Genomic DNA, 12,498 nt, shown 5'->3' with positions numbered 1-12,498 from the left:
CAGATTAAAACACATTTGAAGGTTCAAATAAAGTAGGGTTTTCTTTCTTGCATGTTTTAATGTCAATCACTCATCAATTAATGACTCCAATGTGAAACATTTTCATCAGGTGTTCTCTTTAATTCACTTGCACCATACAAAAAAACTATTAAATTACAATTTAGACCACCAGATCTTTATTTATATACAATATTGTAAACATCGATCTGTTCTTCTTTAGACTGACAGCCACTCCTGACCGATTTCCTTTGCCCTCTGTATATGGTTTGGAATAACACATGTATGCACTATTAACAGCATAACATACAGATTTTTTTCTGTTTCTGGTTCACAGATGCAGTAACTTATGGGTTAATAAAAATATGTTCTTCAAACATTTAGAATACAGCATCAAAAAATATAACTAACAAAAACAACAATAAACAAGTACTGCCTTTTAATCACCTATATTGGTTTGAAATTACAGTCCTGTTAACTAGGAAATTAAAAGGTAATTTAAAAATAATACATTTCACCAATGTTCATATAAAATGAATCGGGTACTTTTAAAAATAAAAAAAAAAGAAACATAAATTACTCGTCTTAAAGTAATTGTCATCTTAAAGGCAAACGATTCTTTGACACCAACAATATAGACATGACAAAATGTTCTGTCATTCATCAATGATCTAACACTGGCTTTCGAATGCAAGGTAAACCTAAAAAGAGAACAATGAGATTCTATTGATGACACAAACTGCAACATCAACAGGATCTCAGAGGTAAACAGCAGGAAAAACTGAAGAAAAAAAACTGAAGGCATTTATGATATATTACAGGTAAACAAATAAACAGAGTCTCAGATTTATAATTCTCACTCTTATCTAGTGACAATACAGTTTTACAACATGTTTAACCATATCCTTTCCATGAAGACACACAATCGTACAAGATAGTGATAGAGTAGTCATATTTTTTTCAAAACAGTGTTCTTAGCGCTGTATGGAGAAGATGTCTCTTACGTTTAATATAACCAAATGTTTTGATAAAATGGCATAAATAAGATAATCCAAGAAATACAGCACAATACTCTTCTTAAATTACCAAAAATCAAAATAAACACATGTTGTACTAGGTTTTTGGAACTGGAAATAAAAACCACCATTTCGCTGTAACCATAAAATGAGGGACGGGACTCATCTTTGAAAGATTACCAGCATGTCAGGCATTCTGAATATTATAAATATATTTTGGCAACACTAAAAAGAGTTATCAGACCCCATGTACCCACACGATTAAAAAAAAAACAATAAATAAACTGGTCTTTTTTTCTTTTTTTTTAAGGATCAAACCCAACAGTGGCGGACAACCCTCTCAATCCTACAGCAGGAAATGGTCTGTGTGTCTTAGATTTAGAACATTCAGACACAGTCATAACACAAAAGCACAGTCAGGCAAGACAAACATTAGTGGAAAAAATGTAGTGAAGGATTTGACAACATCTATGTACAGCTGTACAGACATAAGTGCTGATGTAGTGTGTTTTGTACATATGAGCTAGGACATTGTGACAGTGACACTGTCCTTGGCTTTATCCCCTTCACTGTCTTTGTCTGCAGGTGCAGCAGATACAGTCTCTCTAGGCGAGTTGTTCGGCTGTCCAGAGACTTTGGGAGTAACATCTGTGGTGCCTTCCGACTCTTGTTCTTGTTGTGATGATGTTGCTGGAACGCACAAAATCATTTCATACACTTATTAATAAGATGACAAGTCATTGAGTCATTTTAAACACTATTTATATACCACGATTCAAATACTTTTGTTCAGAAAGGATGCATGAAATTTATGTTACAAAAGACCTCTAGTGGTTTCCACAAAAATATGAAGCAGCACTGCTGTTTTCAACATTGATAATAAGAAGAAATGTTTCTTGAGCAACAAATCAGCATATTAGGATGGTTTCTGAAGGACCATTTGACACTGGAGACTGGAGTAATAGAAAACAGCTACTTTAAACTGTAATTAGTTTTAACTGTATTTAAATAGTTTTTACTGTAACAAATCAATGCAGCCTTGGTGAGTATAAGAAGCTTCTTCCAATAACAACAACAACAACAAAAATCATATCATCCCCAACTTTTGAATAGTAGTGGATATTTAATAGTCATTCTGAGTCTGCTGCTGTCTTACCAGACTGTGTGCATGACTTCATGTGCTCAGGCCAGTGTGCTTGTTGGCAGGGATAGTCGCAGTAGCTGGTGTTCCAACAGCAGTAGAAAATGGCCTCCTTTCTGCAATTTGCACACCATTGCTTCTTTTTAGTTTCATCTACGGCCTGCTGTTTCTCCACCTCCATCTGCTTCTTGACCTCCGTCACGATTCGCTCTCGCTCCTGTTCGAGACTCTGCCTCATCTCTGCCATGGTTAGCTCTGAGTACATTTAAAAAATGTGGATGAACGCATATGCAGTCAGTATGGAATACTGATGCACAATATATTGGACCCCCATTCTGGATTCCATTTGGTCCATAATGGTTCAGTTAAACTTGAGTAAACATGTTCTTGACACGTCATGTGTGCTTGACTGTGTGTATTGAAGGAAACTGCACCGATAAAACTGCATGTCATTCACACATAAACATGCACTTTGTATTTTAATAGCATTTATTTAGCACTTTAATGTTCACTGACACGTTTTATTTAAGTGTATTTTGATTTTTTAATCCAAAAGTCGCCAAATTCAGCATTATACTGTAAATTTTCCACCTTGGAGAAATCACAGGGACTTATATCATTTAACGGTCAATATTACAGTTTTTTAATTGATTGCTTTAAATGTCTTGTACATGCTCATCCTCTTCATGCTCACTTTATTATTGGTGCATCCCTACGTTAATGAAACTACTATCAGAAAATCACATACCTAAATTGTGCTTCATCTCTGATAATTCTTGTTGATGTAGCCACTGAAGTTTTTCAATTTCAATTCGCAACCGTCTAATCTGTAAAAGGGCAGAAATTTATGTTTTACGCATATTTTTACATAACTCACCAACAGTGCTTTGCTCTTCTCCAGATTTACTTCACAAATACGAACCTCTGCTATTGTGTTTCCCGATGTGCTTTTGGAAAGGTCATTATATATCTCAGTCATTGTCCCTTTAACTGCATCCATGATCTGTAAATAATTGAAAAACAGTTGGTGAAACACATCAATAATTATGTTAACAGATCAATTAAAAAGGTTTTCCTTTAAAGGTGTAATTCGCAGCCCCCGTTTTCTTTTAGCAATCTCACTTTATTAGTGTACTTGGCTATATCAGCTGCTACATCAGCAGACGTAGTGGGGATCTGGAAGTCTCCAGTTGTGGATGTTGATGATGAAGAGGAAGAGCTGACGGAGGGACCTGCCATCACGGTGGCCGATACCGGTGTGCTGGTCACCAGGGTGACGGTGGAGGTGGATGTGGTGTGTGTCGAGTCCTTCTGTTGCACTGCTGCAAGAACAAACCCAACAATAAATATAGCTGCAAGCAGCGATGGCGGGCTCAAGCCACCAATGCCATCGCCACCCCGGTGGCATCAGGTAAACTGTGCCCAGCGGGCACATGCATTCACAATATCCCTCTGGCAGTGAGGTTTTAAAGGATATGGCAGTTAAAGGGTTAATCCGAATCATCTAGACTTTAAAATCACATTCACAGAACAATATATATATATATATATAACTTTAGTAACACCTTACAATAAGATTCCATTTATAAACATTATGTTAACATGAACAATATTTATATAGCATTCATTCATGTCAGTTAATATTCCAAACTTAAACATTAAAACATTGTTTTATTGTGATTTATTCCAAGCACATTTTACCAATTCCAAACCATATCAATCTTAATAACTACCATTATTTTTTATTTAACCATTTATGAGTGCTATACAATAGTCCAGGAAAGCTGGAAGAGAAAAACAGGTCAAGAAGAACTGACAAAAAGAATTGCAAAATAATTAGGAATTAATGTGAAGATTAATTTTTAGTCAATTCTGCAAGACAGACTTTCAGGAAAGGAGGTGGAATAAAAATGAGCTCCTAAATCTTAATCCTGGATTCTGGAAGATATATTCCTCAAACTATCGGACAAGAGGAGGTGGTGCTGGTCCTTCACGAGTCACTCTAATCTGTTCATAAAGCCTATATATAAAGCCTTAATATATAGTATTTCACAATACTTCATGGTATTCGAATTAAATCATTTTTTGGAATCTTAAGTCTCTGAGAGCCTGACACCGAGTAATTCTGGAGACTCCAGGAAAGTGGCAGTTCTGTAAAATGTTGGCGCTGGAGACTAAATGCTCCCTGATAGTTTCACACCTAATTCACTTAACACACACACATACACACACACACACACATTACCCACAGTGACAGTGGGACTGAGTGACATCAGATGTATGATAGTTTTTTAATTTTCTATCATCCATATAGTGTTGTATAGTCATGAAACTATTGTCATGAGACCTGTCATTCTGAGGAAATATGCCTCAGAATGACTGGTCTTCTATGTGTAATTTTTTTTTTTTTGAAGTGTTTAGAAGCACACAAAAATAAAAAGACATTTACTGGTTCCTTTTTTACTATTATTTCAAAAAATCACCACGACAAAACCATTCAAGCTATCCAAAATTCATTCGCACCTGTTCTGTAACATAAATTATTTAAACAGTGGTAAAAGAGGATGTGGTGCTGAACCTTCAAGAGTCACTCAAAACGTATCTGTCCATAAAGCCTATAAAGAATTATTCTTAATATACAGTTCACAATACTTCAGCTTGTTATTCTAATTAAGTGAAGGTCATTTTTATCAGTAAAATTCCTAAAATACATATTATTTTATTTGAAAGATTTCTATAAATGATTTAAATCATACTCGTTTCTACAATAATTATTTAAAAGTAATCCTATATCTCCATCTGGTGGCCATTATTGGTACTAAGAATTGCAAGCTTGATTTATAAGTTATGATAGTTTTAATTTTATGCTGGCTCTTGAAAATGATAAAGCTATGAAACTTACTGTGCTTCCTTCAAATGAGGACTTCTACTTATATGAAAAATTATGAAGAGTTAGAATGAAAAAATTTAAAGATATAGTAAAATAACTATTGTATTTTTTTATGTTACTTTAATAAATCTCTATGGCAACACCATTTAAGCTATCCTAAACCCATTCACAATTTAACATCTCAGTATATTGGCATCATGTTGAAAAGGGAGTATGGAGTAGTATGAGGAGGAGTATGAATTAATTTACAAGCTGATTTTATCATAAATCCACAATAACATTTCTGAGTTCTGTATAAATCTGTGTTGTTGTTTGTTTAGTTTTTTCTTTTATTTTTCATAGGAAGATAACTGACCCTTTACTCTCTTTTTTAATAAATGTGCTTATAAACCAAGGGCAAGCTATTTATAGCTGTATTTATAAACTGCTCCTGACTATTAATATTGGGACAAGGCTTTATAAAGCATGAACTGACTATTTACTAATGAGTGCAGTTATTATAAAGTGTTATCAATGCATTTGCTAATGTTAACAAATTAGACATTATTTTACAGTGTTATCAAATCCTTAAATGACTCATAAGCATTTGTGAAAGTTCTGCTTGCATTACAGCTTAGTATTGATCTGTGAGCTGAACAGATTTACTGTTACATCCATGAGATTATGTAAGTTAAAATAAATATAATGTCACAGGATGTCATAGGTCAGTATCAAATGAGTTTGAAATTATTATTTGCAGCACAAATAAGGTTTTTTTTTAGGATTTTTAAAAATCCCTAAAACTGTCAGAAAAAGGATAAGGCCCAAGCTATTTCTATGTGAGTGGCTAAATTTATTTTTGTTTTTATAACTATAATGCATATTTCTATGAAATTATACAAAATGTATAAAAAAGTACAACAGTTATTGTTTTCAAATGTTTTTTATTAATTTTTTTTTAAATTAAATTAGCCTACTGCAATCATTCTAAACAGCTTGAATAAAACCTGTTAATATTTATTATAGACCACTGTAACTGTGTATAATCTAACAAACAAGTTTATTATGAAAATAAAAGTGTGTACACCAGATAAATTGGACGATAAAGAAATTGCTAACAATAGTATAATAGAGCATGTTTTATGTTTTTAGGCGTTTAGATGCAGAAATGGACAAATCAAATGTAAAATAAAATGTATTGATTTAATTAAATATAGATTAATTCTTGTTAGAGCAAAATAATAAATAAATACGTACACACATTAAAAAAGCAGCCAAGATGAATGAATTTCATTTTTTATATAGATTAAAATTGAAGACAGAAGCAGCTGGTATATGCGGTCACTTAATATTAAAATCCAGTAGATCCACTTCAGATTTATTTCTCAACAGTTTATGTTCACGTGGCTGTTTTCGTTTATAGTCGCCAAGCTATTATGTGTTTTGAAATAATCTTGTCCGTGATGTGTTCGTTCGTACGACGAAAGGCAGAATCCTGCAGCTCGAGAGAGATATGTTATTCTGCCAGTCGAGCTTTCAAATAGTCTTGCACACTTAAACGGGTCACAAACACCTGCATTTAGCTCTTGTAGTGTTACAATGGGTTTATTGTGTGCATTAACCCATGGTAATATTTTATTTAAAAAAGCTCTTAAACAAGAATAAATTCGTTTGTTTTGAGTTCGACACTGTACGCGCTGATCGGAGGCGTGATTTCAGCTAGGCAGCGCAAATATTTCATTTTCACACAAACAGTTAAAAAACATCTGAATTTAGCTCTTGGTGTGTTCTAATTGGTTGATTGTGTGATATCGCTGTAATAATTTATTTTTAAAAGCTTTAAAACAGGAATAAATTCGTTTTTTCTGAGCTCTTTACTCCAGACTCTCGTGATCACAGCGGTGATTCATCTCTCCTATTTCTCACGTATCTCTGGCCAGAAATTATTTATCCATGAGCCCTGAACCGGTAATAATCAGATATGTTGTTGTAGCTTGTCAGTGTGAATTAAATCTAAGTATTTATTTGTATTTTTAACCGATTTAAAAGTGAAAGTAAAAGTGTAATTGCACCTGTAGGGGCGCAATTTCTCTCAGACAATGGAAGTCTGAAGCACATATACTCAAACAGAGGGACAGAGTGAGATGAGATGTCTGACAGTTTTTTAATTTTCTGTTATCCATACAGTGTTGTAAAGTCGTGAAACTATCCATATTTACTCAGAATTACTTTTTTTCTGTATGAAAAAAGGTTTTGAAGTGTTTGGAATTTAAAAATGCAGAACAATTAATAATTCCCTTTTTACTGTCATTTAAAAAAATCACAGAGACAAAACCATTCAAGCTATCCAAAATCTATTGGCAAATTAAGTTGTTTAAAATGTTTTGGCATCATGTAGACAAAGTTTGGTGTGTATAGTGTTACTCTCCTCTGAGCAGTATGCATTAATTCACAGCTAAATGTAAAAAAAAAATCCACATTCAAATCAAAATAGCTGACTTCCTGTTGATCGTAGCTGATGACTGTGAATTAGAAAGTTGTCTGTCTTGATGAGAACAATTTTTGTACCGAGTTTGGTGTCTGTAGCTAAAACTAACCCCCCCACTTTTGACAAAAGGTGGCGCTATAGAGTGCCTCTTCCACGCCCTCTTATGAACTTTTGCCAGTGTCTAGTTATCACAAATACTGATATGTGTTCTGAGTTTGATGAAATTCTAAGCATGTTATATGCCTCAAAATCACCTGAGAAGTATTCCAGTTTAACATGTTGCCACGGCAACAATATTTTTAGATATCAATATCCCTCCAGCAGATTTATATCGGCTGTGTTTTAACATTATTCTGATGAAGTTTGAAGCAAATTGAGTAATAATAAGATGCTGAATTCAAAGCATTTTGAAAATGACACACTTCCTGCTGCCAGTTGGTGGCGCTATAACTTTGACTCCTAATAGTCACATATATGCGATTGACATCATACAAAGAATAATTTGATGAAGTTTGATTAAAATCAGGAAATGTATGTGGATGGTATTAGACACTTCCTGTTTCTCATTTCTCGCCATAATTTCAACACCTCGCCACGAGCAAACCGTTCGAAATATCAAAAATCCCCTGGCAATTTTTCATCCCCAATGTCTTGAGATCATGTTGACCGAATTTGGTGGCATTCGGCAAAAAAACCTATGACAAGTATTTCAAATTCCAGAGCATGCGCTTTTTACATAACTCTAAATAGCTGACTTCCTGTTGGGCGGAGCCTATGACATGCAATACAAAAGTTGTTCGGCACGATGAGATCTGTATGTGTACTGAGTTTCATATGCATATGTGTGAGTATGTGTGAGCTATACATCAACATTTCTGACTGTGATCCAGGTGGCGCCGTAGAGCCCCTGTGCCACGCCCGGGTCCCAGCCTCTGCAGGCTCCTAAAGGCCACAGATTCCAAACTGTGCGCAAATTTTCAAGAGTTTTTGAGTATGTTAAGGACCCCAAAAGCCCCCACAACTTTGACGAAAAATAGGAATACTAAACCCTAAATAACCAACTTCCTGTTGGGCGGAGCCTATGACATGCAGTACGAAAGTTGTTTGGTTTGATGAGATCTACATGTGTACCGAGTTTCGTGTGTCTACGTGCAAGTATGTATGATATATGGCCCTCAGTATTCCAGGGGGCGCTGTAGAGCCCCTGTGCCACGCCCATGTATCGGTCTCTGCCCAGCCCTAATGGCCGCAGGTTCCAAGGTGTGTGCCAATTTTCAAGAGTTTTTGAGCATGTTAAGGACCCCAAAAGCCCCCGTAACGTTGGAAAAAAATAATAATAAATATAGCTGCAAGCAGCGATGGCGGGCTCAAGCCACCAATGCCATCGCCACCCCGGTGGCATCAGGTAAACTGTGCCCAGCGGGCACATGCATTCACAATATCCCTCTGGCAGTGAGGTTTTAAAGGATATGGCAGTTGAAGGGTTAATCCGAATCATCAAGACTTTAAAATCACATTCACAGAACAATATATATAACTTTAGTGACACTTTACAATAATATTTCATTTCTAAACATTATGTTAACATGAACAATATTTATATAGCATTCATTCATGTCAGTTAATATTCTAAACTTAAACATTAAAACATTGTTTTATTGTGATTTTTTTCCAAGCACATTTTACCAATTCCAAACCATATCAATCTTAATAACTACCATTATTTTTTATTTAATCATTTATGAGTGCTATACAATAGTCCAGGAAAGCTGGAAGAGAAAAACTCCTTATTTTCATGTGTGCAGAATTATTGGGCATGTTTTCTTTTACAGATGAAATGCGCTAAAAAAAGAGTTTTAACTCTGTAAAGCCTGTGAGAAATATCAAACACAAATGCAATACAGAAATTGATAAGTTAAGACTTGGCCATTGTACAAAAAATGCTGACTGGGTCATGAGGTCAGAAAAGAAGAAGAAAAAAACAGGTCAAGAAGAACTGACAAAAAGAATTGCAAAATAATTAGGAATTAATGTGAAGATTAATTTTTAGTCAATTCTGCAAGACAGGAGGTGGAATAAAAAAGAGCTCCTAAATCTTAATCCCGGATTCTGGAAGATATATTCCTCAAACCATCGGACAAGAGGAGGTGGTGCTGGTCCTTCACGAGTCACTCTAATCTGTTCATAAAGCCTATATATAAAGTCTTAATATATAGTATTTCACAATACTTCATGGTATTCTAATTAAATCATTTTTTTGAATCTTAGATCTCTCAGAACCTGACACAGAGTAATTCTGGAGAAAAAAATAAAAGACATTTACTGGTTACTTTTTTACTAATATTTTAAAAAATCACCACGACAAAACCATTCAAGCCATTCAAAATTCATCCGCACCTGTACTGTAAGATACATTCTTTAAACAGTGGTAAAAGAGGATGTGGTGCTGATCCTTCAAGTCACTCAAATCGTATCTGTCCATAAAGCCTATAAAGAATTATTCTTAATATACAGTTCACAATACTTCAGCTTGTTATTCTAATTAAGTGAATGTCATTTTATCAGTAAAATACATAAAATTCATATTATTTTTCTTTGAAAGATTTCTATAAATGATTTAAATCATACTTGTTTCTACAATAATTATTTAAAAGTAATCCTATAGCTCCATCTGGTGGCCATTATTGGTACTAAGAATTGCAAGCTTGATTTATATGTTATGATAGTTTTAAATTTATGTTGGCTCTTGAAAATGATAAAGCTATGAAACTTACTGTGCTTCCTTCAAATGATGACTTCTACGTATATAAAAAATTATGAAGAGTTGGAATTAAAAATTTTAAAGATATAGTAAAATTACTATTGTATTTTTTTATGTTACTTTAATAAATCGCTATGGCCACACCATTTAAGGTATCCTAAACCCATTCGCAATTTAACATCTTCAGTATATGGCTTCATGTTAAAACAGTTTGGTGTGAACTACTTGTGTCTTCTTGGAGGAGAATGAATTCATTTACAGGCTGAGTTTATCATAAATCCACAATAACATTTATGGGTTCTGTATCAATCAGTGTTGTTGTTTGTTTATTTTTTATTTATTTTTTTCATAGGAAGATAACTGACCCTCTACTCTCCTTTTTAATAAATGTGCTTATAAACCAAGAACAAGCTATTTATAGCTGTATTTATAAACTGCTTACTATTGACTATTAATATTGGGACAAGGCTTTATGAAGCATGAACTGACTATTTACTAATGAGTGCAGTTATTATAAAGTGTTATCAATGCATTTGCTAATCTTAACAAATTAGACATTATTTTACAGTGTTATCAAATCCCTTAAATGATTTGTAAGTGTTTTGTAATGATTTTATTGACCTAAAAGCATTTGTGAAAGTTCTGCTTGCATTACAGCTTAGTCTTGATCTGTGAGCTGAACAGATTTACTGTTACATCCATGAGATTATGTAAATTCAAATAAATATCATGTCACAGGATATCAGAGGTCAGTATCAAATTAGTTTGAAATTATTATTTGCAGCACAAATAAGGTTTTTTAGGATTTTTAAAAATCCCTAAAACTGTCAGAAAAGGATAAGGCCTAAGATTTCTATGTGAGTGGCTAAATTTGTTTGTTTTTATAACTATAATGCATAAACTATGAAACTATACAAAATGTATAAAAAAGTACAAGTTATTCTTTTCCAATGTTTTTAATTTATTTAATTTTTTTTTTTTTTTTTTTTTTTGGATTGACATTTTAAAAAATTAGCCTACGGCGATCATTCTAAACATCTTGAATAAAACCTGTCAATATTTATTATAGACCACTATAACTGTGTATAATCTAACAAACGAGTTTATTATGAAAATAAAAGCGTGTACACCAGATAACTTGGACGATAAAGAAATTGCTAACAATAGTATAATAGAGCATGTTTTAGGTTTTTAGGCGTTTAGATGCAGAAATGGACAAATCAAATGTAAAATAAAATGTAATTGATTTAATTAAATATAGATTAAGTCTTGTTAGAGCAAAATAATAAATAAATACGTACACACATTAAAAAAGCAGCCAAGATGAATGAGTTTAATTTTTTATATAGATTAAAATTGAAGACAGAAGCAGCTGGTATATGCGGTCACTTAATATTAAAATCCAGTTGATCCACTTCAGATTTAATTCTCAACAGTTTATGTTCACGTGGCTGTTTTCGTTTATATTAGCCAAGCTATTATGTATTTTGAAATAATCTTGTCCGTGATGTGTTCGTTCTTACGACGAAAGGCAGAATCCTGCAGCTCGAGAGATATATGTTATTCTGCCAGTCGCGCTTTCAAATAGTCTTGCACACTTAAACGGGTCACAAACACCTGCATTTAGCTCGTGTTGTGTTATAATGGATGTATTGTGTGCATTTATGGCAATAATTTATTTTAAAAAGCTCTTAAACAAGAATAAATTCGTTTGTTTTGAGCTCTGAGACACTGTGCGCGCTGATCGGAGGCAGTGATTTCAGTTAGGCAGCCGCAAATATTTCATTTTCACACAAACAGTTCAAAAACATTTTAATTTAGCTATTGGTGTGCTCTAATTGGTGAATTGTGTGATATCGCTGCAATACTTTATTTTTAATAGCTATAAAACAAGAATAAACTCGTTTTTTCTGAGCTCATCATTCCACACGCTCCTGCTCAGAGCGTGATTCATCTCTCGTGTTTCTCACGTATCACTGACCACACATCAATTATTAATGAGCCCTGACCTGATAATAATCATATATGTTGGTTTAGCTTGTCACTGTGAATTAAATCCAAGTATTTATTTGTATTTTAACCGATTTAAAATCGAAACCAAAAGACAGTCTCCTCCCTTTTTTAGTCCGGTAACTGAACCTGTAGGGGCGCTATTTCTGTCAGACAATGGAAGTCTAAGCACACACACTCAAACAGATGGACAGAGTGAGATGAGATGTCTGACAG

The 12,498-nt window shown here is 33.8% G+C and overlaps 1 protein-coding gene across 4 annotated transcripts in view; it reads right to left on the bottom strand.

The window, feature by feature from the left end:
- Positions 1–95: 95 nt before the first annotated feature.
- LOC128022407 (protein kinase C-binding protein 1) overlaps positions 96–12,498 on the bottom strand; it is a 39,705-nt gene continuing 27,302 nt past the window's right edge. For all 4 annotated transcript variants that reach the window (XM_052609944.1, XM_052609943.1, XM_052609947.1 and 1 more), the window contains 5 exons: positions 3,277–3,476; positions 3,077–3,157; positions 2,903–2,981; positions 2,170–2,409; positions 96–1,703 (listed from right to left, as the gene is read on the bottom strand). In XM_052609944.1, the coding sequence (XP_052465904.1) occupies positions 1,537–1,703; positions 2,170–2,409; positions 2,903–2,981; positions 3,077–3,157; positions 3,277–3,476 (767 nt within the window). In that variant the 3' untranslated portion in view covers positions 96–1,536. The remainder of the gene's footprint in view (positions 1,704–2,169; positions 2,410–2,902; positions 2,982–3,076; positions 3,158–3,276; positions 3,477–12,498) is intronic.

The sequence above is a fragment of the Carassius gibelio genome, chromosome A11 (assembly GCF_023724105.1).
Source record: "Carassius gibelio isolate Cgi1373 ecotype wild population from Czech Republic chromosome A11, carGib1.2-hapl.c, whole genome shotgun sequence".
NCBI lineage: Eukaryota > Metazoa > Chordata > Actinopteri > Cypriniformes > Cyprinidae > Carassius > Carassius gibelio.
Note: the sequence above shows the minus strand (reverse complement) of the source record. Positions and strands in the feature narration are given on the sequence as shown.